The sequence below is a fragment of the Plectropomus leopardus genome, chromosome 8 (genome assembly GCF_026936395.1).
Source record: "Plectropomus leopardus strain MGB_pleo_1.0 chromosome 8, ASM2693639v1, whole genome shotgun sequence".
Taxonomy (NCBI): domain Eukaryota; kingdom Metazoa; phylum Chordata; class Actinopteri; order Perciformes; family Serranidae; genus Plectropomus; species Plectropomus leopardus.
In genome coordinates this window covers 14,352,281-14,379,752 of record NC_142183.1, presented here as the reverse complement: position 1 = coordinate 14,379,752, position 27,472 = coordinate 14,352,281, and the positions used below count along the sequence as shown (strand labels likewise).

The 27,472-nt window shown below is 42.0% G+C and overlaps 1 protein-coding gene across 4 annotated transcripts; it reads left to right on the top strand.

Annotated features, from left to right (window-relative positions):
• The first annotated feature begins 491 nt into the window (after positions 1 to 491).
• Positions 492 to 26,540, top strand: bcorl1 (BCL6 corepressor like 1). Of its 4 annotated transcripts, none has more exons than XM_042493433.2 (12): positions 492 to 650; positions 8,853 to 8,937; positions 9,027 to 11,633; positions 11,922 to 12,054; positions 12,386 to 12,853; positions 15,552 to 15,739; positions 15,992 to 16,258; positions 16,368 to 16,534; positions 18,172 to 18,317; positions 20,166 to 20,243; positions 22,245 to 22,416; positions 24,835 to 26,540. In XM_042493433.2, exons 2-12 carry the CDS (start codon positions 8,932 to 8,934, stop codon positions 25,190 to 25,192), a joined length of 4,590 nt encoding a protein of 1,529 aa, XP_042349367.2. In that variant the 5' UTR covers positions 492 to 650; positions 8,853 to 8,931; the 3' UTR covers positions 25,193 to 26,540. The 4 variants fall into 4 exon arrangements, with proteins under 4 accessions (XP_042349367.2, XP_087937050.1, XP_042349368.2 ...); XM_088080924.1 differs by lacking the exon at positions 492 to 650 and adding an exon at positions 1,145 to 2,092; XM_042493434.2 differs by lacking the exon at positions 492 to 650 and adding an exon at positions 4,717 to 5,085 and having other exon boundaries at positions 11,925 to 12,054.
• The last annotated feature ends 932 nt before the right edge of the window (positions 26,541 to 27,472 follow it).

Genomic DNA, 27,472 nt, shown 5'->3' with positions numbered 1-27,472 from the left:
AAGTAATAAAATATTAAATGCTTGATGGAACTGTTCCCTAAGTTTGGCTTTAATAAACCATTGGGTACTGATTGTATATATGACCACATTAAAAATTAATTCAGAGCCTGTTTTTCATAATTAACTGGACATCGCAGGACTTTGTCAAAGTTTGTATGGCAAAAGATATGCTTTGTTTAGATGATTTTCAGTGTAACAGCAAACCATCAATATGTTGGTAAAGGTAATGTATGATGTCTGTGACTGGACTTGAAGACATTATTACGTTTTTGAGTGTAGTCTAAGCATATTGTTAAAATAAGTTTTTCCTGAATCTCTGGGGATAAAAACGTTACCCTAGAAGGACTATTTATCTGACTCCGGCGAAGTCTCTTGCAATTAAAGACTGAAACCCACCGAGCAGCAGCGTGTTATTCACCTGTAGGGCTTTACCCGGCGCTAGGACCCAGGGTGCGCGATTTTCATCTCCAGCTGCTGCAGACCGAAAACTGGCAATAAGGGAAGATCGCGAGGACAAGCCAAAATTGCATACTGTATTCATTCTACTTCAAAATCACATCCGTGGCCCCGCACGGAAGCCTCTGTGCAGACAACAATAGCTTGTTGCGCTGTGTGCAGGCTTTGTGGCTATAGACAGCTCGGAGCGCAAGGTAAGACGGTGCAATACCATGCGATTACTAATAACAAAGGCGTTACGGGCGAGCAGGGGGCATTAAAGGGGGCATTGCACAACGCTATTGAGGGCGAGTAAAACTCTGCCAAACTTTGACCTGGATATGTGTATTTTCTAGTTGTCGGTGTCTTGCAGGAGCCACAGTAGTTGCGGTGATGTCTCGCTGTTATCCCACGGCATTATGTAGGATCGTGTCACATGTAGCCTATGGACAGCCAAGTTGTGTGTCGAGATGACATACTTGAGTCCATGCGTGTCGACTGTGGATGCAGTCCTGCCGTTCAAACGCCGACACATTAACTATACGTGAAGTGATGCATTTCCATCTCAGACAGATATTTAACATCATCTGGACGGCGCATCGGGCCATCCATTAACCTGGCAAACAAGAACATCACCCTTCACTGTTTCTGTGATCGGCTGCCATCCCTCCCTTCGTTTATTGTAGAATAATTCATCACTTATACCAAGATGGAAGAATAATACGCTTGATTTTTTTCACTCAGCGATCACCCCCCGCCGCCTTCCCAGCCTCGACATTCAATATTGACCAGGTGAACCGCGAACTTAGACGGGACATCCTCGTTGCTGTAAACCATGGCGGCCTAAATAGGGTCGATAATCTCCAATATGACTCACAGATAGATGACCATGTATGCCCACTTTGAAGACGACATTCTTCAAAAATCAGGCCTTCGGAACAAACAACGTGCCTTCATCTGTGCTATCGCAGTTGTCATAGTGCATGAATAACCCACCACATCCCTGCTCGGGAGATTTATAATTGCATGCATAACAAGTTTTTTTTAACCCCCACAGCTTCAGACATCCGATGTGGAGCCTGCGAACCAAACTCGTCTATAATTGGTGAAGCCCCGAGCAGCCGGTCACTACCGGGATAGCTCCTGCGCGGTCGTTGAGGTCTCCGGGTTACCCCGGCTCAGACACAATGCGATGTGTCAGCTGCCGACTTTGTGAGACTCCTGCTTTCTGCCGACACGGTTCTCTACGGCGTTCCCCTTTTACCGATTTTTTGGTTCCCCCAATTTCACATTTGGCCATCTGTCAACGATTTGGCTGCCTGCACGCAGCCATTACTGAGCGAATGGCGAAGGGCACGTTAGAGGCTCTCACACACCGATCCACTCCGCGATAGGAAAGCAGCGAAATAGTTTGAGCTCGTAGGCTGCCCGCTCTCGGCGGATGGACGGGATCGTTGTCCTGCATCGCCTTCGTGGTGAGGAACGACACAGATCGTGCATGGTCGCTGCTAAACAAACTCTGTGCTTCAGCCTCGCTGTGTGCGTGTGCACGGTTATTTCCTCACCACCACAAGTGTTGAGAAAAGTAGGAAATTTGTTGGCCTAAAGGAGTGGATACCCTTGTAAACAGCAGGCCTACTCTGCTTTCAGGATTCAGGTAAGACAAGTGGCCTAATTACAGCAGAGTAACCTGTGCTGCTTAACTACCGTGCCAAAAATGTGATTATGGCTTTTGAGAGCTGAATATCCTGTGGCTGTTTATCTTCGAGGAGAGAATCAGAAAATACTGAAGTGCAAATCCTCAACAGACTGATTTCAAACTTCTGTCTGCTCGCCTGTGTAAAACTGGAAGTTGCAGATGTGTTGTCATTCAGCTCAGAGCTGCAATATGAGCTGCTGGTTCTCATAGATTTCCCTCAGCTTCTATGTATTTATTTCCCAGCACTTCAGTTGTAGTCAGACTTCAACTAACCATTTGAAACCAGAGCAAATTATCTTGATTTCTTTCAATGAGCAATGAAAGAAGAAATGACAAAAAAAAATAACCAAGAAATTAGTAAAAAGTACAAGAAAATTGACTGAAATTAGTAATAAAAAAAGGAAACAACAAAAAATGTTTTAAAAAAATACACAAGGAAATGACCTGAAAAAAGTGCTTAAGAGTGGTTTAAAAATATCTGTAACATAATTTAAAATATGTAATTATGATCATTATAAATATTTTTTCCCGTCTTTTGAAGATAATTTTCTAAAAACACTAATTAATTGCAATTTGTGGAACATTTCTCACCAAGATGCTCATTGCCTTTTTAACCATGTTTTTGACAGAAATCGCACCAATTTGGTCAAGTTTCAAAGGTTTAAATACTTGTGAAAGGTGTCTGAAAGCAGTGCAGGAAAAAATGATGTCGCTCCAGGTCTCAAAGGGTTAAAGGCATGTTGACCTTACGTTTCACTGTTGTTAAATTGAAAATATAGAAAAAGTTTTAAGTAAATGTCGATTTTATCCAATTATAAAGGATGCAAATATGATGTAGCTCCTGGAGGGGTTTATGTTGCACATCGTATTACCTTCTCTTCTTCCCTGTATTCATAAAACAGCCTGTCTGTCCTCTCCTGAGTGACTTTAGTGCAGTTGCTGTGTGAAGCATGCTTGTATTATTTCAGTATATTTTGAAGGCTATTGTCTTTGCTTCCTGGCACAGCTTGCCTTGATTTTCTCGTAAAGTCTGATAGAGAACCAAGAACTAAAATTAAAATGAATACATTGTCTTCCAAATTTGAGTTTTGCTTTGACCTCGGAGAAGCCCACTTCTCTGTCGGAAACCGTGTGCACGAATCCAGTTAAAACCTGACCTGGTGCTAACAGGAAATGTGATTTTGACACACTGCGCTGCTGAATGACACTGAACTGAACCACAGAGTGAGTGGCACTGTTTTGTTCATATTCATAATCAGTGATCATCAGTGGTCATGCTGACAAAATGTCTTCACAACATCAAAACCCCAGCCTGGACAAACCAAGAGAATCATGAGAATCATACGGTTTGGCTGGGCTCAGCACAGCTGGGATGTAGTCAGCCCACATTATTGTCAATCATAATGAGTGAGATATGAATCCAAGGGAGAAAAGTTGTCATCTTGTTTCACATATTTTCAAATATTTTGGATAAATTGTGTTTTTTAGTATTTCTAGTGCAGAACATTACGGATTTAGAGGCAATATGCAGATGGTGAACATAATATTGGCTCTACAGATTCTTAATGTCACGGTTAAGTATAGTGAAGACACAATTGAGATTTTACAAACCAGCATGCTGTCACCTTGTGAGCACATATTCTGGATTTCCATTTTTTTTTGTTTGTTTGGTTTTTTTTGCAATTGGAGTTAAACCTCCTCAGGTGCATGAAAGCAAACACCCTCACAAGGTGCTGGTTACTTCCTGAACCCCCCACACTACAGGAGTGGATGGATATAGTAAATCATATTTATGTTATGAAAAAGATTACTTTGTATATTTAGAAAAGTCTGTTTATTTGGCGCTGGACCAAGTGGGTAAAACACTAAGCCCTTTACAGCCAGATTTTGTGGAGGTATCAGATAAATGACCCTATCACGTTGTTTTATTCTGAGTGCTATTCTATTTTTTTTCTTGAGTATCCTTCTGACATATTTTACAGAGCTTTCATGTGTAGCCTACTCTTTATCTCTCCCAAATTGAACAAAGTTGTTAAATTTTGGAAAATCCGAACAGCAGGGGAAATTAAACTGTGTCCATCTTGATCTATGTTCTGTAACATAAACTGCTGCTGCTGAAAAAAACTCCTCAGGTGTTTAGTTAAGTCAGATCTATGGCATGAACCCAAATGACGAAAACTTACTTAAAGATCGCAAGTCTCACATAGTTATGGGTTTTGAAATCCACACTCATAAATCATTAGAGGAGGCTTTCCCCCATCTTCTCCAGGCTGCATCAGTCTGCAGCTTACAGCGTGCAACTGGAGTGCCTCCAGCACCCGGAGTCTTGCTTCCTCGTGTTAATTCCCCTGCAACAGACCCAAACCTCTCCCACTCTTTTTTTTATTTTGGCAATTCCGTTTAGCAACCATCACCCGCTGCTGTGACTCTGTTAATTGACCCGAGTGCCGCTGAAACGCACACAGTAATACTCAGAGCCTCCCTTTGGTTCCCAGAAACACAGTTTATGACTTGGTTACCCCGATAAGCCTCTTCAGTTTAGCGCACCGTTACACTCTTTGGTCGCGATCACCCCCCCATTCCCCTTGAGCGGCTGAAGCTCGCGTTGCATGCCGGTACCTGCAGTCCTAACCCCTCCCAGCCTCTCCGGCGTCTAATCCTGGGCGTGGATAGCCGAGCACTACATCTCCCATGCTGTCACCGAGCACCCTGCTGCCCCTCTCTCTCCTCTCTCTCTCCCACCAGACTGGAGATACGGAACGGACTGTCTTGACGACCTCCCCCCTCCCCTCCCCTCCTCCTCTCTCCCTCTCTCCCTCCCGCCCCCCGGACTTTTAGGACCGAAAACCGTCGAGATTAGTGAGCAGCCGCGGACGGCAGAGGCGAAAGGCTGGACACGGCCGTATCCGAGTCGTGCCTGTACGTCGTTCACATGCCATCTGGACGAGCGGGTTGGTAACTGTTTGTGTCATTTAGACATCTTTTATCTCGCCTGCTGATTAGCTCGGGAATTATTCAATATTTCGGGAGAGTCTTAAAGGGGGGGAGAGGCTCGGTGAATGCCTTTCAGCGCCGAAGTGGTTCAGCCTGTCCACCAAAAGGGCCGATAGGAGAGAGCACTTCACGTTAGGTCGGCCGGGGATAAATAACAGTAGCCTGCCTCAACATGTAAACCACCGGGAGACTCCGCTGCACTGGGAGCTGGAAGCCTCCCCGCCGTGGTGGTCAGCGGAGTTAAATATATTGTTTGCCCCCTTTTTTTTTTTTTAGTGCCCACTCCAGCTGCACAATAATAATAAGTTGTGTCACCCACCCTTGTATCAGTTGTCCAGCTGGCTACTTTGTTTTTGCGAGTAACTCCAGCCAGTTTGGGTGTTATCAGCGCGTGAAATCGATTATTTGTTTGTTTTAAAAAAAAAACGTCCAGTGTTACTTTGTCTCGTGCGCCTGATGAAACGGGATGGTGGTCGTCAGGAGTTTGTGTTTGTTTGGCTCTCTCTTGTGTTTTCTGTGTGGCTTTGCATTGATGTTGACTTACCTTATCGGGCGGAGATGTGACACATTGTGCTCCTCCGACGCAGCCACTCGATGTGAAGGGAAATCTCTCCTGTCACTTGCTGTAATGTACCCCAAAGATCTATATTTCATCTGTAAACATTTCAATTTGTCATGTCTACGTTATGTAGACACTGCTTGAAGAGTAAGGCGGCTTGCGTGTGCAGTTTGAGCCCGTGTGTGTGTGTGTGTGTGTGTGTGTGTGTGTATGGACCGATCACCTGAGAGCCGGTTGCCATTCTCTCATTATGGTGACTGCTCGCCATCTCCAGCGACAGAGAGCGACCCGGAGCTCTCCAGAGTTTTTCCGTGCTGATATTCACAACACAGGAAAGCAGATTGTTTTGAGTGGCCCCACAGCGTGCATTGTGCACTTTTTTTAACATATGACATTGGGACGTGTTGTGCCGGACAGTGAAGTGACCGGGCTGAAGTGGGCTACAACAGGATGGTTTGGTTTCGTCGAGGCTGTTTTTCTTTCCTCCACAGGGGTAACGTCAGGCTTGACTTTGTTTTGTCGGAGCGGTGTTGCCCACGGCGCGTGTTACCGGACTGCTGCATACATTTAGTGGCCTACATCAGAGCTGATGAATGCAAATGTTGTGGCGGAGTAGACCGATCGTAGCACAAAGACAAACTAGCTGTAAGCAACTGTTGTACGGTAATGAATGCAGACCCTCCTTGCACTGAGCGGTATCTGCATCGCTGGATTCCCTTTCAGTCCTCGCTCGCAGATTCCAGCAGAGATTGGTGTGTCAGTCATTATGTGCATCATATTCGTTATGTTTCACTGACTCCTGGGTGAAACATTTTCCATTCCCCCAAAGCTTTGACATAGATTTTGTGTGTGTGTGTGTGTGTGTGTGTGTGTGTGTGTGTGTGTCTGTGTGTGCCTATTCCCTTTTTGTAGTCGTCTCATTTACTTGCAGATGCGCTCTCCTGCGCTCACCTCTACCTACATACCAGAGGCTGCTGTGGCGTGTGTCGCCGCTGTGTAAGAGTCTATTTCAAATGTTTGTTTTCAGACGACATCAGGATAGCAGAACTGTTTGCGCATTATCGTTCATAATCAGGTGTATAGTGTATTCTGTTGTGTGAGTTTTCGGCAATGGGTGGAATTTTATGTCTAATTTTAGATTACCCTGCATGACCCCCCACATAAAAAAATGCATTCAACTGAGGTGGGCTGCTTTATAGTAATCATAAATAATTAACTGTCCAGTGATAGATAAGAAACAAACTTTTGCTCACTTCCACTCATTCGCTCTTCTCCAGTGTGCATGCTTTTATCTGCACACAACACTCAGAGGCTGCTGCTCACTGAAAGATCATTTGAGCAGTCACAGCTGATTGCCTCATGGATGGATAACTGAAAGGTCCTACCAAGAGCCGGAGGGGTCAGAGGGCATAAGCAAGACTCTGTTTTTGGGACTGTTAATTATCAGTCACAACTGCGGATGTTTGCTTTTTATCTATTCTGATCCTGTAATACTGTGTGTTTTCTCTTGCTGAGTCTAGTTCAGTATTTGTTTTATCTACATTTTTACTGAAACAGCTGCAGAATGTACACTTAGGCTGCAGTCACAGACACATTAAAAAGAGAAATTTAGACATGTTTGAGACCAAAATACCCCTGATTTAAGAAAGAGAACCTGCATCACAGATTTTTTATAATATGCTGTATGATGTATGTGGAGAGTGAGTGTCAGTGTGGATCTGTTGTGGCAGGGAAGTTTGAAGAGGATTTAGACAGCCTCTCTTCATCTCCAGTGTGAATTAAATAGTTCTAGCCAACAGCAGAAATTTTATAGTAGAGATCTTTCATTAACAATTTTCCCCTCTTCCGATATCAATTCTGATTCCTGCACTTGGATTTTGGCGAATACAGAGTACAGATTCATGTGCATTCCTTAAAAAAATAACTCTTGTATACTACTTACTCCATATGGATTTTATTGTTATCAGTGTTTTGCATGCCTCATGTTAAACCATTTGCAAAACATGAACAAATACATGCAGAGAAAGAACACCGTACAACTTTATTTTATTATCTATTTTGACATTTTGGTAACGGCTGTGGTTATTTCCTTTTTTCAATTTTTCTTAAAAATCAGTTCTTTGCCACTCTAAAGCCCCATTTCCACTGCACAAAAGAAACTAACACCTACTAATATCTGGATTTTTATGTAATGGGAAAGGTTAAAATCGGCATTCACACTGGGGTCAAGTGACTGCAGTAGTCATGGGTAATCAGGTCTAGCTCCAATTGGCAGTGACTGAAATATGTCCTAATTTTAGCACATTTACCAGCGAAATGCAATGATCGGCCAACCCAAAATACCACCAGTCTCCACCCAAGGAGCGATAAAACATCATTCCAAATTAGTCTGCACCCAGTTTGAATTTAGAAAAGGTGTATAAAACAGTAGTTGTCAGTGGCAGCACAGCACAACTTGCTATGTAGGCTTCTGTTTTTGAGCATTGAATAATTGATGTTCAGGTAAACGGCAGTTTAATCCAGGTGTGAAACCACGTTAAAGTTTATCAATAAGTCACATGATATTGGATCAGTGCATAGACTTGTGTTCTGGCTTATACCTGATCCAGCATTTTAGGCAGTATTGGAAACATTTCATGTACTGATATTGGTAACAGAACAAGTTCAGTTTAACCTGCAGCATACAGCAGAAAACTTCTGCAAATTGTCTGCGAATTATGTGAAAGGGGCAATGTAGTATTTGGAAATGGTGGCATTTTATGTGTCTCTGCCAGGGGCCTGTTCACTCACAATCCATTCACGTTGCAACTGATGCATTAGGTCTCATTTCACTCACGAAATATCCTATTTTTAGCGAAGATAATTCACCCTCCTGATCGATCAACACTGACAAATTGTTAGAAATCTCTGCATGCAAACAAATAAAACCAACCAACTTCTCTCTGCTGCTGTGAATTGTCTTTCTGCTCGGAGGAAATTGTAACATATCTGGTCTCCAAGCTTGTCTCAAAGAAAGGAACTTTTCAGTTTCCTAATGTTGGTTACTCTGAATCATTAACTGTTGCATAGAGAAGTCTTATTCCTTCATGACGGATTGAATGAAAGATTTTTCTGTGATTGAAACAAGAGTCGCACCAACAGTGTTATTTTTCTTGTTTTCCGCAGCATATCACTGTATTTCAAGGAAAACTCTCACCTGACTGACTCAGCTAGCCCTGAGGCATGTTGTGCTAAAGAAACACCTATGCAGGTAATTTTTTTTTCATTATTACCAGACGAAAGCATTGTTTTTTTCTAATCTAATTAACACTGGCCCTATGATTTGCTCTTATTACTCAGGTGGATCCTACACTAATGAATGTAGGGGATGGAGGCACGGTGAGCAGAGAGATCAGTGCTCCAAATAAAGCGTCTGCTAGTATGGTGGGAAATCCCCCCCAGACGCTTCCCCCTGAGTTTAGAGGAGATGTTACCCTCAGTCAGCAAAACAAGACCACTCCAACAACAGACTGTAAGACAGCAAAAGCTTGCCTGGACACTAGCAATTACAACCACAGCCCTGAGCTTTCTTCACCTCAACAGCCCAACAATGCACCGACATCCGGCCCGGCCCTCACGGGCTCAGAGAAGAGAGCAGACAAAAGGGCAGAGGCCCCTAAACTCAAGGCTGATGGGGCCAGTGTTTTCCCTACTCCTCAGTGGACAAGTGGCGTGAAAGTCAGCCGGGAGGACTCGCTCAACCCCTGTCACAGCAATGTGACGTCCAGTAAGAAATCACACCCGCAAAGTCAACCTGTGCAAAGTGTTCCACCTGGGTTTCAGTGCTCTGCCATGTTTAAACCAGTCCAGCCTGTTGCCTTCCTTCCTTCCACTAATTTTCCCTCTCCACTTTGTAAAATCACTCTTCCACCAGCATTGGGTCAGATCGCAGCGTTGAGAGAAGCCACAGCCAGTCAGTTTCAGAAAGAAATTCAGCCTCAGAGCTCAGGTGTCGGAGGAACACCTCTCATGCGGACCTATCCATATCCGTTCTCGGTGGGCCGGACTCCAGCCACAGAGAAAAAAGCCGGAATGTCATCGTCAAAGCTTAAATCTAACCATTCATCTAATAAGAACGCCAAATCGGTGGGAGAGCATAAATCTTTAGCCTCAGTGGTAGCCTCACCAGCTATTGCCCTACCATTGCAGCACCCGTCATTAACTCCTGCAGCACCCACACGCTACACGCTGTCTCCCACTGCTGCCATTTGCTGTGGCTCTGCACTGGCCAGCCTCACCTCTCAGAGCAGACTGCTGAACCATGTGGAGAAGAGCAATAGCATAGACAAGACAACTATGGGCTCCCTTAAAACGACACCCCCCTCTGCTTCAGAGGACCACACAGCCTGTTCTGTTGAACCACGCGATGTTCCTCTTGATTTATCTGCTAAATCAAAACGTCCAAAATGCATAAATGACCCTCCAGTTACAATGATTGAGCCTTATAATAATGAGTCAAATCAAAGAGATTTTCTGAACTCAAAGAGGACTCATTCTACAACTTATAGCTCAGCTGTGCAATACCCTATCTTACCCAACACCCACAGAAATGGATCCCATCAAAAGCAAATAAATAGGCCTCAGAATCACCAGGTCATTGAACCCAAACCCACCTGGGGTAAAGGAGCTTCGCAAGACCCCATAAAAAACATCCCAGGAACTTATGTAGGTGTGGCGAGCCCAATTCTGGCCTCCACGCTTCGGGGCAAAGATGGAAAAGGGACTTTTGCAGATGAATTCCAGAGTTTTGCAAAGCAGGAGTTTATATCTATAATTGACCAAGGAGAGCATCTGGCCTCAGGAGGAAAGAAGCCATCCTGTCTGATGAAGGGCAACCAACACGCTCACAGCATCAAGCATGTCAAAAACACCAGCACAGCCATAACTAAGCACTGTCCCTCTAAAGGAGCCCTAACGACGGCCCTGTCAAGCACTGCCAGTGCTCCGCCTCTTCAGAAACCTGGAGCTGGCAAAACAGCGGTGCCGTACTCTACCACTGTTGTCAATCCAGCTTGGCAGCCCCCTTCTCATCCTCCACACCAAGCATCGTCTGTTCAGAGAAAAATCACACAAGGATCCCCAAAGATGAAGAGCACTGCAGCTGCAGAAGGATCTAAGTTTCAGAGTGCCCATCACAGCCCGTCCAAACCTGAGGAGGACAAGTGGGAGAGAATGAAGTCTCCCCTGTCTAACCTGGCGTCCATCGTGAAGCAGCAAGCTCTCGAAACAGCAGTAACTACGGGCGAGGGTAATCCTCAACCCTCACCTGCTGCATCAAGAAAAGCTGATGTTCTGAACCCACTCACCGGGAGCCAAGACACCCAATCCAAACATACTTCTGTTTTTGAATATCCGCCATACTGGTCAGTGGAAAAATGGGCTGGTGTGCCACCTCAAGGGGACTCAACTATGAAGAGGCACGAGAAGGCGAATGCCACTGAGCCTTTGGAGAATAATACTGAGTTAGGCAGCAGCCAAGGAGAACACGTGGGATTACAAGCGAAGCAGGGCTCCTCAAAACCTGCCGTTCAGTCTCACCTCTTTGGGAGCAACGCATCAACAAACGGGAACAGGATGGAGAGCAAACTAGCCCAGGTGTTAGAGGGGGAGACGTTGAAGAAAGAAAGTGGGGCATCAGACAGTCCTCCCAGTGAAAAATTGGATGGTATTGTCGCGTCAATTCTAACAGGCCAGTGTGCAGCGGGAGGCGACAAGTTTGAGAAGAAAACAAATGGAACCAAAGAGGAGTCGCCAACCAAAGCAAAAGCTGCCGCCGTCAAACAAAAGAAAACCAGTCCTAAGAAGCCAGCGAAGGAAAAGTCACCGCCGGACTCATCAAAGAAAGCTGCAGGAAAGAAAAAGCGAGACGCAGAAAACACTCCGACCAAAGTGTCCTGCCAAAAGAAGGTAAATGATCGGTATCCTTTCTAATCTCTAAAATAAATTTGTTCTTTTCTTATTATCTCCCTTTAGTTGAATTTTAGGGAAATATTTCAAGTAGCAATCAGCTCAATCTCATCAAGATGTTAACAATTGAGTGGCGATTCAGAGCTCCCTTTTAGAATATGAATCTGTGACTGATGATTTAACTTCCAAGGGCTCATTGTTAGTCTGTTACATGCTCTCCGTCACCATGAAAGCTTTGCGATCAATAGCATCCAATACAGCGTGCTCACTGTCCCCTGTGTATTTCAGAAGAAGAAACAATGTGCACCTATGCTGGAGCAGACTCTATCAGCGGGGAAACTTTCTCCACCGAGCAAAGAGCCGAGTCCGAGGGACAAGATCAGTCCCAACAAGGCTGAGCAACCAACGCGCAACAAATTAGGTAACATCTTTGCTTCTCACAATCCCGTGACATTTACAGCCCTAAAAAGTTGTCCCAGCGCGGACACATTTCTGACATCCATCACAGGTTTAATGATGCTTTCAGCTGTGTCAGACATGTAGCACTTTATTGAGCTTAGGTAGATTACTCTCTCGTAGCTTTAGTTCTGGAGATAAATAGCCTGCAGTCAGCCTCGGTAGCATGCTAGTTTGTGTGTTAGGCAAACAGAAAATGTCACATATATTGTCTGAATGGTGTTTTTTGATGTCTCAGTTAAACTTCCATGCATAGAAGCTTGTGTGATTATAACAACCAAATGTGATGTAATCAGTTTCAGATAGCAGCGGCAGTACGCAGAGCGAAGACACTCCCGTGTCTCTCAGTCGCTCGGCTATACCCAGTAAGGACACCGACACCACAGGGAGCTCCTTCCCAAGACTGAGGAGAGGGCGACGGCGAGCTGACGAAGCTCGACTTGACCTCTGGGGCTTTGCAACGCCTTCCCCTCCACCCCCACAAATGCCTCCTCCCCCAGTTTCACCTTCACCCCCTCCGACTCCCACCCAACCTGCCCGCCGTCCGAGAGGGAGGCCTCGCTCAAACCCCACGCCACACCGAGCTCAGGGCAAGAGCAAGGCAGCCAGCGCAGAGGGCGACACGCCTGCATCTAAGAAACGTCGGCGATGTCGTAGCAAAAAGTATCAGACCGGGGAATACATCACTGAGAAAGACAAGCTGGAAGACGGAGAGCACCTCAAGGAATCTGACTCCCTGAGACAGGACGGCGGAGTCCCAGCAGGTACGCAGTTTCCCTCCTGAGATCACTTAAGTTTTCAATTAACTGTTTCCAGCTAAAATATTAATCAGAAGTGCAGCTGTTAGTTACAGATATGAGAAAACAATTTAGTTATAATTTAAATCTTTAAATTTTGAATGTAGCAACTTCTTAGCATTCCCAGCAGACATCAAGTCATTGAATGACTGTTGTTTGAACATCAAATCAAGGCATCCCATTATGGTTCAAAAACAGTTCTGAAATAAAAGCTGTACCAAACAAATAAACCAACAATACTCACACGGGCCTTGAACCCCAAACTCCTGGATAAAGGTGTTGTGCACGAGTCATTCATTCAGTTCTACTTCATATAAGCACGTAATCGTTCTTTATATGATGTTGACTGACTTTCTGGCAGAACACCCTGAAAAAAAACTTCTCCCATGTGTGATCAAATGCAGCATTGATAAAGACTGTTAGCTCTTACAAACACACCGCAGACTTAAAACGATGAGCCAGGAACATAATTTACATGAGAAGAAAACAAAATAAAACTGTTTTTAATGTTTAGAAAATGGTGGGCCAGTTGTATTAGTCTTTGGATGCTCATGTCTTGGATTGTAAAATCAGTTTAAAATCACCTGAATATTGTTGGCCTTTTTTTCGTCACCTCAGAATGAGCCATTAATGTATACATAGGGAACGGGTCCTCTTGCACGGAAATTGCCATGTTGTTTTTACAGGAGCCCAGAATGGACAAATCCAACGTTGGCTCTAGATAGGGCCGTTTGCATTTTCGAGTCGGCCACCATAGCTCCACTATACGCTTGGCACACCGGGGAAGTTTCAGTTCTGCAGCTCCGCTAGATGCTACTAAGTCCTACACACTAGACCTTTGATAAGCAAAAATGCATTTCTCAGTTTTATGTTGTAAACTGAATATCTTTGGAGTTTTTGACTGTTGTTCAGATAAAAAGGCATTTAATAATCAAATAATTGTTTTGGTCCTTTCACCACACCAAACATTAGTTGGTAAACAATCTCACAACTAAGCCACAATTGTCTTGTTTTTATGCCATTATTCATGAATCCCATTTTGGCTGCTGACCAGACTAAGTGACAAAACATTTGGCTATGCTGGCTTGTGATGGACATTTGTCATTATTTCTGATGGTCCGTAGACGACAAGTGATTATTCATCATTCATTCAATCTGATGAATTAATCTGGACTGAAAATAGTTGCAGCTCTGCTTTAGTCTGTGACCATAATTTCTAAACATTTGTGCAAAGTTCCTCTTCAGAAATGTCTGTCCAGAGCAGCAGTGGCATGATTTCATGATTTAATCAATTTAGTCCACCTAATTTCTAATTTCAGTGGTGGTTCACAAATTTGAAATAACAAAATGATCATTTTAAAGATACGCTGTGCAGGATTTTCCTGAAAACAAAAAACGATGTATAGAGTCATACAGAATTAATTCCTTTCAGTCATCACTTATGACCCACCGTCCCATGAGTGGTGGTATGTTTTTTCTGCTGAGACGCTGCCCTCTGCCTGTATTTTATTATTATATAATATGTTATTATTTCCTGTGTGTTCGGGATGTTTATGGCCGTGTACCCATATGGCGTTTATGTGTGGTCAGGGCTTTATAAAAACATAGTGACCAGCTGTGAGACCGAAATACATCTCACATTGTCATATTTTTACCCATGATAGTTTACCTAAATATATTGTCTTTATTAGCTTCTGAGCAACTAAGGTGGGCAAAGGTGGTGAATGTGTGAATATCTGTTTAAAAGTAAATGCTGAAAGCTTAGCTGGGGGCACCTACAGATAAAACATATGAAATAGATAAATTAAGGTAAATTAATTTTATCAAGATATCTTTGTCAAAGGTACTTTGGAAAAGCATATATAGAATATTTTAAGACCGATTCAGACATACATTGATATCGCAGCAATATTTTAGGGTTGACTATCAGTGCTTTCACAAATTTTTTTCGATAAATAATCATCAGTCATGTGGATATAATGACTAAATGTGTCAAAGCAAACAGTAGAATAGCTAGAACAGTCTGGTAACTTCAGAAAATTACACACTTACTATAATGCAGCCTTTAAAGCCAGGATAAGACAACACCATATCAATGTAATACTGATATATTGCCCAGCCCTAACATGTATTATATGATAATAGATAAATACAAAATATTGAGATACATTAAACATCCAACAAACAGCAAAGATTATGATGACAGCCTATATAGTTTGCAGTTTATATTCTTGAGTTGCCGACTGTCATTTTCACATCAGCGGGCTACATCAGGCACGTGTTGATGTGGATAAGCCGCGCATCATAAGGTGTATATAAGTGGAGAATTCACAGCAAACCTGAGCACAAGATTGCAAAAAGCGGGGCAGAGTAGCTCATAGACAGCAGTTACCCTGTTTCAGCAGATAAGATGGCTAAGCCAAGGGCCATTGGTTCAGGAAGCACCATGCTGTCTGATGTCGGCACAAAACAGCACCTAAAATATTCCATGCTCCGTTTTCGGCTTGGCAGACGAGCAAGAGCATGAAGCCGCTCCATAACGGCATCGGTACATCAAAGATAAGACGGGTGATGTTGAAATATTAAGATTGTTTGTGGATTTTTCACCGTGTTCATCTGTTTGGTACCACTCCACATAAATATCAAATCCTATTTGTCATTACAGATCCACAGGCGGATCAGTGTCCAAGTCCCACCGCCTGCAGTCCAGACCCTCCTCCACGAAGACCCTCGTTCACTCGCTCGGGGTCGGTCCGCTACCAGGAGACTGAGGTATCTCCAGAGTGCAATGACAAGCCTTCAGGGAAGAGGAAGTTCAAAAGCAAACACCTAAGTGACAATGATGAGCAGAAGGTAAGTCACTGGCTGAGGCTGCATGTTGGATCACAGTACATTTCAAACCATGCAGCGTTGACAGGAATAAACTACAATGTGCCATGAATATATTAGCTTACAGTGCCCCCCTGTGGCTACATCAATGCTGTGTTCGTCACAGTTATGATGGCAGCTGGTTTTATACTGTTCAGGTTCATTGCCTTAACTTGGCGAGGCATTACAGGAGATTCCATTTCACATAGAGCTCTAATCAATAAACCTGTATTTTAGATTAAGACCAAACGCAGCAGCTTGGGCAAGCGTGCTGCCTCGCTCGCCCTGGATGATGATGGTGCTGATGTAAAAAGAGCAGGAAGCCCTCCACCCACTCTAAAAAGTTTGCCGTCATCTCCATCCAATAAGAAAGGCTCATCGGGGAGAAGCAGCGGTTCAGAGTCTCCACCCAAAAGACCCATTCCTCCGGAGGTCCGTCGGCTGATTGTCAATAAAAATGCCGGGGAGACATTGCTGCAACGTGCTGCACGTTTGGGCTATCAGGTAAAATCCACCTTTTTAATTGTGCTGTGCTGAAAGCTTGACTTGAACTCAGTGCACCTCTTTGAATCATGTTGTGACATGCTCTCTCTGTGCTGCCTCTGTTCTGCAGGATGTAGTTCAGTACTGCCTTGAAAAGGACATCAGGGAGGTTAATCGACGTGATAATGCCGGTTACACAGCCCTGCACGAAGCGTCCTCACGAGGCTGGACTCAGATTGTCCAGATGCTGCTGAAATACGGCGCTGACGTCAACTGTAGCGCCCAGGATGGGACAAGGTGAGGTGCACTCCATGGTGATGATTTACTGTTGTAGCTCTAGTTAGTTGAATCTGAAAAATATTCTCAGTAGTATTATGAGTATTACTTTTGTGACAAATTTGAGCATGGGGGTTATTTCTTGACCTTCAAAAACAGCATGTGTAAAAAAAAATACCTCAATTTAAAGGTCCACTTACGGGCTTTTTGGAGCCATCTGTCAAATCACAGTCTTTGTTAAGCTTGTTTGGATGTTGAGTGGTTGTAGATCATACTTATAAGTGGATGTATATATAGCATTTGTTATAAAGGTTTTTGAATGTAATAATGTATATTTCAAGGTTTAAAATATCAGTTATATTTAAAATTTTTCTCTCAGGCCTGTCATGATAATTAAGTTGATCTATTGTACGACAAAAAGACATGATTGTGATCATTTTGCTGACCTCAGTATTGCATGTTGTGTTTACATGCGTGCTTGTTTACATACCAATGTCACCATCGTTATAGCCAACTTAATGCCAGAATAACCAGCAGGATTTTCCTGACCATTATCAGGCCTGAGCGCAGAGATTCTACTATTTTGCTTTCTCACTACCTGATCAAGTTGCGTTAGTCCGAAGAAAAATAAAACAAGTCAAAGACGACTGCATAGCTTACTGGTAGAGTGCAGCTCCACTTTTAGAGGGGATAAGGTGCAGTCCTAATAGTCATTAACTTGCCAGACCCTGGCAACAAGCCAAAAAGTCTGTCATTAGTTTTACCCGCCAATATCTTGTTAAATATGTTAACATCATGTTAAATATTTTTTTCATATTCTAATTAAATTATCAGAATATTCTTAAGAATTAAAATGTAATTGCTCTCTGAAAGGTTTTACTTGTACTATAATGCTATTATATTATCACGATATCAAAGTGGCGTCATATGGTCTCAAAATGACGATGACATTGTTGATTGCAATTATTTTTGGGAAAATATATCGTCTAACAAAAGTAGTTATTTTGACAGGCTTTTTGTCAAGTTGCTGTTACATTCACTCTCCTGAAACATATACTCCCTCCACAGGTCGTTGGAGCAGTAATGAATGTAATTACATAGGGGCAGGTTATTTCATGATTCAATAAAGATTATATTCTGGTTGCATGATATCATAGTGAGATATTTTTTAAAGTGACATACTTTAAGCCTGTTTAAGCACATTTACTTTTACACAAAATGTAATTAATCACAGGAAAGTATTTGTTGTACTATAGTACACCTCATGAGTGCTGGGCAATTCATAAAATTTAATTTTCAATTAAGATTTTGGCTTCCAATGATTATTAAATCATGATAAGCGAGATTTAACTATTTTTTGCCACATTCTGTTTTGCAATGATGCTCTTGTTTTGTCATGTCACATCCTCTCTATTACAGAAGTGTGCTTTCACCCCTCCATAAACCCAAACTCACTCTCAATCAGGCTGTGGCATGTTTACTTCACCTTAGGCCTGTTTTTAGTTTAATGAATTCAAAGTTCAGGAAAATCTGCGTTTAAATCTGTTACACATCACATCTGATACTTTATATACAAAAACTCAACCAACAGATTCATGTGTGGTCTGAAGTTGTAAAACCTCATAAATGCTTCTGTGTGTTGTTTGTTCTTTCTTCAGGCCCCTTCACGATGCAGTAGCGAGTGATAACCTTCCTATCGTCTGGTTGCTTCTGAACCATGGTGCAGATCCGACTCTGGCCACTTATTCTGGACACACTCCGGTCAAACTGGCACACAGCCCAAGCATGAAGACCTTCCTCACAGGTAGAGCACCCTGTTTATTAACCTCCCTCCCCATCACTAAAACCAGCTTTGGATAAATAAACATGTTTCTAAATCGAGAGCTGTTTTACCTCGGGCTAAATTCATTTTTCTCATCATCAACAAACACTTCAGACAAAATAAACAACACAGCACAAAGGCTATAATGAAGCTAATTGAAATGAGACATGAAAATAAATAATAAAACTTGTATTTGCCAACTTTACAGTCACTCATCAAGCAATGTGTCAACACATTAATAAGCTCTCTGCCCACTCCCACTACATCACAGTTTGGCACAGCAAGCAATAAACAGCTTGCATGCAGCAGACATGAGAAATATAAAATGTTATATCCACACAGGACTTAAACTGTTTCAGCCATGTGTGTGACACTTGATCGTTTTTAATTTAAAGTCTGAAAACTGAAAACAATATTTTGATAAAAGAAAACATTTGGAACATCAGCTTAATGCAATTGGGAGTTTTTAGCTGCGGGGGTTGAGGTGAATTTGCACACAGTTGAGCACCTCTGAGTGCTTTTATATATGACAAGAGCCGCACAGTAAAAGGTGAAGCTCACCTTGATGACGTGTTTCGAGGTTTGAATTCACACTGACTGATACAAGGGAATGTTACATTCGCTGTAATGGAGAAAACAGACACTTACCACCGCTAATCACTGACACCTACCTGTCCAACCATCAAAGACCAACTCTGCATCACTCCACATCCCCGTCCTTTCCTTCAGTGTTCACCAGCAAAACCCCAGATTCACACTTGAGCTTTGTCTGCTTGGCAGTCCGTGTCGACATTTTTGCTTCTTTTTTCTTTTTCTTTTTCTTTTTCTTTTTTTTATTGTGTCTGCGATAATTGTCATTTTCTCTTGGATGCATGCTGCTGTTATATGGCCTCTTTTTTTGTAAAGTTACGACCTCACCTGAGCGCTGTGGCCACACACCCATAAATGTCCTGAACACAGAAAATAAAAATAAAATAGGAAACTACAGGCAGAGGCTTTGCAGATCAATACATCACACATTTCTTGTGTGTCACAAGTGGAGTGATGATTGAGAAATATTTCTAATTAATGAAACTATACATTGCGTTTTTTTTTTTAAGTCCTGCATAGTATATCCTTGCTTTTCGTCAGGAATTCATTGTTGTTGCTCCAACAGCCCTTGCTAGTTTAAAGCTTTCATTAAAGAAAAACATGCATTTCGAGTTGTAAATCCTTTAATGATTTCTCACGCTCATTTAGAAAGTCAATGATTGTTTAAGGGAAATGCTTTAAATTTGCTTCCCTATGATATTTTTCCCCCTAAATGAGCCAGGCTAAGTGATTAATTACACATTTAGCTTCCTGGGAAACTTCTGACATGCATGACTTCCTCCCGCTCATCGTATTGGAATCAAAGAAAATTCTCCAGCCGTGTTTACAGACACTCTGTCTTTAGCTTTGTAGTTTATTTTTACATCACTGATGGTGTTGACCAGTTTGGAGGATCTTTCCCAGCACTTGGCCAGGTTGTGGAGAGTGAGGAAACATCAACTTGGCTGCTGTATCAGTTTTAAGTGGAGTGTGTCAGTCTCACATCATGCATCTCAGGTAAATAGAGAGATGAGGGCTCAAGAGTTAACACACACGTTCAGCTGTGATGCAAACAAAGACAAACTACAACCATCCCACTTATCCCATCACATGTTTCGCTCAGTCCTGACTAGTGGACGAACATTAATGTGAAGCCCTGTCTGCACATTATCATAGTATAAAACACAAAATGCAGATTAAGCATTGATGACATGCACACTTTACTTACGCTATAATACATGACACTGCTTTGTTTTCCAGAATATTTCACAGACCTGGAAGGCCGTAAAGAACAGGATTCCAGTTTACCCTGGGATTTCTACAGCAGCTCCCTGTTTGGTAAGTCTGTCTGTCTATCTGTCAATCCATCAGTTCACTGATCAATAAAATATTCGTATTGCTCCTCTGGCTGTGAGGAGTTGAGGCCTGTCTCAGCGATGACCAGTTTGCTGCAGGGGAACTGTTCTAGTCTGTAGGTGTAGTCAGGCTCGGCCACTGGGACGTGGAGGGTGTTAGTCTCGTGTACCAGCATCAGAGTTGTGCTGTAAACAGCCACAGGGAGCCAGTTATCCAGTGGAGGATGAACAGGATTAGAGTTGCATGGAAAGACTGAGAGAGACTAAAAGTGGACTTCAGCTTTCCGGATAAACTGTAGAGACAAAAAAATGTCAGCAATGCGTAACCATCAAACTTTTATTTGTTCCCATATTGAGTATAAATATAATTTGTATCTTTTTCCTCTTTTGCTACTATAAAGCTTAACCCGAATAATTAAGGTGATTAAAATCTAATGCATTAGAAATAATGAAAAGCAAATAAGACTGAAGTTCTGACTAAAGTACATTCAGATATGTTTATTATTTTGGTTGAATCCATCAATTTTATCACCACTCTGCTTGTGGTGATTTCAAGTTTCCTCTGTGTATCTCTTTTACTTCTTTATTGGTTTGTGCAATTTAGAGTGATGTTCTACAACAGATTTAAATCATTTTTAAAGTACTTTTAGTATTTTTCAATCTGGGTCCTAATTTCCAATGTTTTTGTGTTGAAGTGACTAACAGAAACAACAATTTTTGAAATTGGTCCATTGCTGAATGAGAGTGCTGCAGGTTGCAGCGGCAAAGTCAGCTGCAATTTAATTCTCGGATTGTTATTTTAAGTATGTGACAACATATGAAATTGATCCCTACAGAGATAGAGCTTTTTGGTTAAAGAATAAGGTCCATTTTGTTTTAATACAAACAGCCCCAAAATCTCCATCCCCAAACCCACAAGACTCCATTTAAATAATCAGTGATTATAGTGTGAACAGAGCCAGAATACTTTCACATTTAACTGTGTGAATAAAGGGTTTATTTTAACCAAACCAGAGCTCGTAGTTATTGGAACAGTGGAAAGACACACAAAAAGGATCTCACTCTTTCACAAAAAAGTCTATCTCTAAAGTGATCCTTTCCACAATGTTGTCAGACAAAAAGAAGCAGTTTTAGTGGACGTACTTTGACGATGCACAATTGCCGGCAGGTATTACATTCCCGCCTGTTTAGCCTCTGCTGGCTGCAGCATTCTTGCTCAGTACTGGATCAATTCAGAAAAATGTTGTTCCCGTCAGTCACTGAAACACAAAAACATAAAAAAAAAATAGGGGCCACATTGGAAAATATCACAGTTACCTTTTAACTTGCAAATTCTTCCAATTTTTTTATGTTGAAAATATTTTTTTTTCTAAGGAGAATGATCACACTCACCACCACCATCCCTGGTTTTAGACATTTTCAATCACATAAACCAGTCTACGTGTCCAGTTCTGCCTGTATATTGCTACGTTCTTTCCTCCCTGAGTCGAGTCTTTCTTTTGTTTGCTAATGTTGCATACATTTCTGTAAGACATGAATGATTTTAAATGATTTTAATTTCTCTACTTTATGTTATTTTGGTGATGCTTTCACAAAATGATGGGAGATATAGAGTGTAATTTAGGCAAAAGCCTGACAGACATGAATCCATCTGTCCATCACCTTCCACTTCAAAAAACAGCCCATCAGTAAATAATCCTTCAAAATATGTGCCTTGTTAACATTGTTTTAATAGCCATGTGTCTCTTAGTGGGGTGTAATTAACTTCAAGCTGTGACTGACAGCATAAAGTTTGTGTTCCTTTAACTGATCACAGCGTCACCAGCAGTTCATCATAAACGTATTGTGAATGATGTGAATAGACAGTCCACTAGAGGGCGTATAAACTCCGTGTATTGAAGCAGCTCAGCGTCAGCGCAGAAACATCCAGCAGGTCCACTGCTCCTCTTCTTATCCTCTCACCTCTGTGGACTTTTCTTCACAGAGACTGACCAGGAACCTTGCTGGGACTTCCTGCTGTCTGAGCAGAATCAGGAGCTGGAGGAGGACGCTACAGGGAAGACTGAGCCGGACTCGGACAAAGATTGCCTTCTGTTTGAGTTCTCCTCCGAGCCTCTCTTACCCTGCTATCATGTTCAGGTGTCATTAACCCAGGGGTGAGTTCACAGACATGAGAAAGTGATGGAAATCCCCACCGAAGCTGCACGATAAATGCTAAAGTTTTCAAACTGGATCCAAAAACATACATTTGGTGGAGTAGAATAGATTTTACTATCTAATTTTTGCATGCAAAAGGGAGAAATGTGTCTTTGGTTTGCAGGTGCAACATCTGCTATTTAGAAGGTACATTTAAACACATCATATATCACATCCAGACAGGACGCATTCAGTCACATCTCAGAATGAGCACTAGATCCTAGATGGTTAGGACTTGATAAATGTAAATAAGATAAAATAGACATAATGCGATGTGTGCTGAGGTAGCAAGCTGGCTTCAAAAGATATTTTATGGCTACAGGGACATGAGTGATTTTCTATAGTTGTTTTTCTTTGCACAGGGGACTCTGTATCTTTGTTCTTAGGGCTAAAAGTATAGATTTAAGGAATGGCAGTTGCTCTGCCATTTTAACATTGGACTGCTTTGTCATGGTGATATAACCTTTATTTAACAGAAAATCACTTGAGATGGAAGTCTCTTTTCTGTGGGAGACCTGGCAAAGGCAGCACAACCGTTACAGTTTAAATGGAAATAAAACACAACAGACAGGAAATCAAATCATCAAACACACAAGGAAGAGACTAGAACCAGCTCACATAAAGCAGTTGCATTTGTTACTTACCCAGACTTTTAACATTTCTGTTCCGTTTAATAAGGAGACTAGATTATTCTTTTTTATGATTCATATTTTTTATATTTATTATTATTTTATGCTCAGTGAACTATTCCAACCACAATAAACATTCAGCATGACACATACATTAAAAAAAAACAAACAATATCAAGCTGAATTGCTAAAAATAGATAATAGTGAATGAAACTGAATACATAAAACAAATTAAAACACACCTATACAAAAAAAGTGCACGCACAATGGTGTTCGGTAAGCTGCAAGCTGCTAGTATAGAGTTCTCTCTATCTACATTAGTGGTGAAAACATGGAAGACACATAGCTGGCAGCAAAACATAACAGATAATATTGCACAAAGTCAATCTGGTTAGTTTGTAGGGGGATTACATTATTAAAATGTATTTTCCTCTGCAGTTCATTACATGTGAAGGGAGCAGAGCATCAGAATCCTTTTCCTTTGGCTCAGTGCAATAGCGGATTTTCAGCAAATACCTAAACCTGATAATATTAAGCTGTCAAATGGATGAATTGTGAGTCACACACTTGACTACTGAGTTATCACTGTTTGATTCTGTCCCGCCACCCATAAACAAAATATTACTAAATTTAGCATGCGTCATCTCAGTTTGAATACAGTTTCAGTTTGCTCTCAATATTTATGGGAGTTAATGTCAATAAGCTTTGATGATAGTGGATAGTGAGAGCTGTGACTCATGCTGTAATAGTTTCAGCTTAGAGGCAGATTTTCTCTGCCTCTAGTATTTCATAGAAACACAAACAGTGGGACTATACGGTTGATATTTACACCGCGTCCCCTCATGATCTTCACCGGGGCAGCTGTGGCTCAGGAGGTAGAGCGGGTCGTCTACTAATCAGAAGGTTGGCTTCTCCATTCAACATGTCAAAGTATCCTTGGGCAAGCTACTGAAGCCCAAATTATTCTTGATGTTGTGACCCTTGCTGTCTAGTAACAGGCCCCCAAACAGAAGACATCACAGCAAAAAGTAGATCTGCACACTGTTTTCTGCTCCCACAGCGCCCTCGGTTTATGTAGAAGGATTTTTGTTTATAAACGTCTCCTAATCCAAGTTGAGATTACCGTGGCGACAGCTGATACGACCAGCAGTTAACTTTCAGACTAAATTTCAAAGCTTGATGTCAACAGAAAGGAGAGTTCCTTTCAAATGTTTGACCACACAACTAAAACAAATTAGCAGACTTAGTGCTCATTAATCTGGATCACTTGTCTGAAGGAAAATCCCTCCTTTTCAAAACATTTTATTATCAACTCAAGCCATCTGAAACCAACTGAAACCAGAGGCTGTCTGCAGGACTGGAAGTCGATTTGAAAACTTGGAATTGGGTCAACGGTAATTTAAAGATCTTGATGAGCGGAAACCTGTAAATTATTCAGTCCTAAACTGTGGGAGGAGATGTGTAGTTTTAATAGTTTGTGTGATGCTTTGTGTCACTGAAATGTTTTTGCGTGATATTTTGTATTTACACTCAGATGTCAGTTTGCAATACATCCTTCATCAAGTTTAAGACTTATGTGTAAAAACCCAGAAAGCACTAAAATTAAGCTCTTATAGAGGGAATACTATGTTCATTTGAGGACGCTTCCTGTTTCTTTATATGGAAACCTAAAACGGCAAATATTACGTTTTCTGTTTTTTATTCCTTTCTCTTACCATCGACTAATATCGATGCATCTCTCTCCTGCAGCTTCTGTAACTGGTTCCTCCTGACGGATGTCCTGAAGCGCCTGAAGATGTCGGCGCGGATCTTCCGGGCACGTTACCCGCATTTGGAGGTGGTGAGTTTGTCGCGGGCCGAGCTCTGGAAGCAGGTGTCGATCAGTCAGGTGAGCTCTGCTTTGGCTTCACCTTACAAAGGCAAAAATAAGGAGGAGGAAGAGAAGGAGGAGGAGGAGGAGGGACTTGTGGACCTGGTGCGATGTGTACCAGAGCTCCAAAGACTACTGGGCTCCTCCATTCACATCCTGCAAGAGGACGAGGAGCAGGAGGAGGAGGAGGAGGAGGAGGAGGAGGAGACAAACACAGGGAAGCCTCGCACCCGATAGCCTCTCTTTCACCGCACTCCTCCAGCGTGCAAACTATTGTCAGCCCGAGTCCTTCCCTGCAAGCAGCAGCTCAAAGGAAACCTCTCCGTCCGACGTAACGAGGGTCGACAGTCGTGACACTCCAGCTATAACCTTTGACCTCAGACAGAAGGTGATTCAGCGATCACAAGGACCTGCACACGGGAGTGGTCGGTGCTGGAAAGCAGCTTTCAGGTTCCTATCTATAGGTATATTTGAATACATGAGAACTATTGAGCAAACCTTTTGTATTGATTACGTCTGTACATGGTAGTGTATATGTATATCTTGCCATCAGGGTTTAAACATTTGGTTATATAAATGTATTCTTGTGGCAATGGACGAATTATGTTTAGGACTTTTTGTTTGTTCCTGAGGGAAAGCGATAATTTTTTTTTGGACGGGAGATAATCCGAGACTTTTATCTCGGTGAACTCTTGCATAAAGCTGAGACGCTTAAGTCAGGGAGGCCCAGATGGTTTCTCTGTCAACCTGGGAGATCCTGGAGACGAGACAACGGCACATAATATCCATAATCAGAGCCTCATTTACATTTTTCTTTATCATCCTCTAGAGATCATTACAGGACAGACCGAGTCGCTCACAATGTTTATTTTTCCTCCACATTTCACACAGTAAGAGCACGCCACTCGCAGTATGGAATAATGTCTTTTTGGACCTTGAAACTGAGAGTTTGTTTACAGAGGTGGACAGATAGCAGCGCTCTCCACTCCCCAGGTCGCACTCCTCATGAACTTTTACAGAATCCTGTGGATCTCTCTCAGAGGAACAGCAGTACCACGTCTGGAGCCGATACGCCCTCTTAACTGCAGCCACGTCCCGCTACGGTGTCCCCAGACCCCAGAGTGCTTTGTGTTGCAGTGTTTTATTTACACTGTTTGTTGTGCTTAATTTAATAGTCATTAATATATTTGACCTCTTGTGTATCTGACGAGCCTATCTATGAAAAAAAAACGTTGCTTTGTATGGTTGGTGCTTCATTTTGAAATGTACTTATTAGGATCCCTTTATTCTGAGATTTTCCTCCCTCATTCAAGAACAGTATTTCAAAACAAAAAAAAGCTAAAGTACAGTTTTATTGTACTGGTGCTAAGACAGATTTTGTGTTGACAATCAATGATGTTTTGGTTTGAAGTCACAAACTAATAAAAGATATTTAAGATGAAGAGACTTAAGGTGTAAAGAAAGTATAGTTTAGTTAAAGAGAGCGGGAAACAGCACGACTGAGAGTCTGAGCAGTGTGTGAAGAGCCTTTTATTTGATTCTTTTATAAGAAATCAACAAGAATAAAGCATGATTGTGAATCATAGTTATTATCGCATTGTTTTGTCAATTGGATTATTATAATAATAGCTGAATTTAATATTCAGGGCAGAACTCCCTCTCAGGCATATTTCAAATTATCCCCTTCGCCTCACACTGAATAAATGTTTTTTTTTATATCGCAGATAATTTGCCCCTCAGAGAAATCGTATTGTGACATTAATCTGGGTCGTACCTAAGGAAAACCTTCTTCATATTTAGACCCAATTAAGCTTAATCTTACAGTGATGTCAGCAGTTCTGATTCAGCATGATGAGTAAATACCATAAATGAGTGTCCTAGTGGAGCAGTGGTCCAGGGTGTTCGTAATGACAACACTACTGAGTACCTCTGTTGCACATCCTCACGTTACCTGTCTGTCTTTACTATCAAGCTGATGAATAAATATATAAACCGTACAGATAAAAAATAAATCATTTTGTTAAAGCATTTTGATTTTATAATATTTAGCCTTGTGGTAAAATTAGAATCTGTACACTGTTCTCCGCTCCTACAGTGTTTTATGCAGCAGGAGGCATCATGTTTTCAGGTTGTTAGTCCATTTCAGTGTTGTCAACGTTATACCTCGGGAATGCCCTGAGGGAATTTCCTCAAATTTGGCACAAACGTCCACTTGGACCTAACAATGAACTTATTTGTGCTAAAAGCTAATTCTGCCAACATTTCATGCAAATGTCTAACAGGATAAAATGAAGTGGTGACTTTCTATATCCAAAAGGTCAAAGGTCACTGTGAAATAATAATAATTCTTTGCAAAAATGCTTTTCTGGAGTGAAAACTGATGACACTAATCTTGAAATCCACCTTCAAACTGTGCTGATTGTATAGGTCTTCTATACTGCTGGGTTGAAAATGTGTGTGAAGCATCCTTCTTTTACAAATTGTAGCTTCTTTGCAGCAAAAACCAGATTGCAAATG

Coding starts and splice junctions, on each gene's coding strand:
- bcorl1 (XM_042493433.2), top strand. Junction 16,535..18,171: donor AGCGCCCAGGATGGGACAAG/GTGAGGTGCACT, acceptor TTCTTTCTTCAG/GCCCCTTCACGATGCAGTAG. Junction 22,417..24,834: donor CAGGTGTCATTAACCCAGGG/GTGAGTTCACAG, acceptor TCTCTCCTGCAG/CTTCTGTAACTGGTTCCTCC.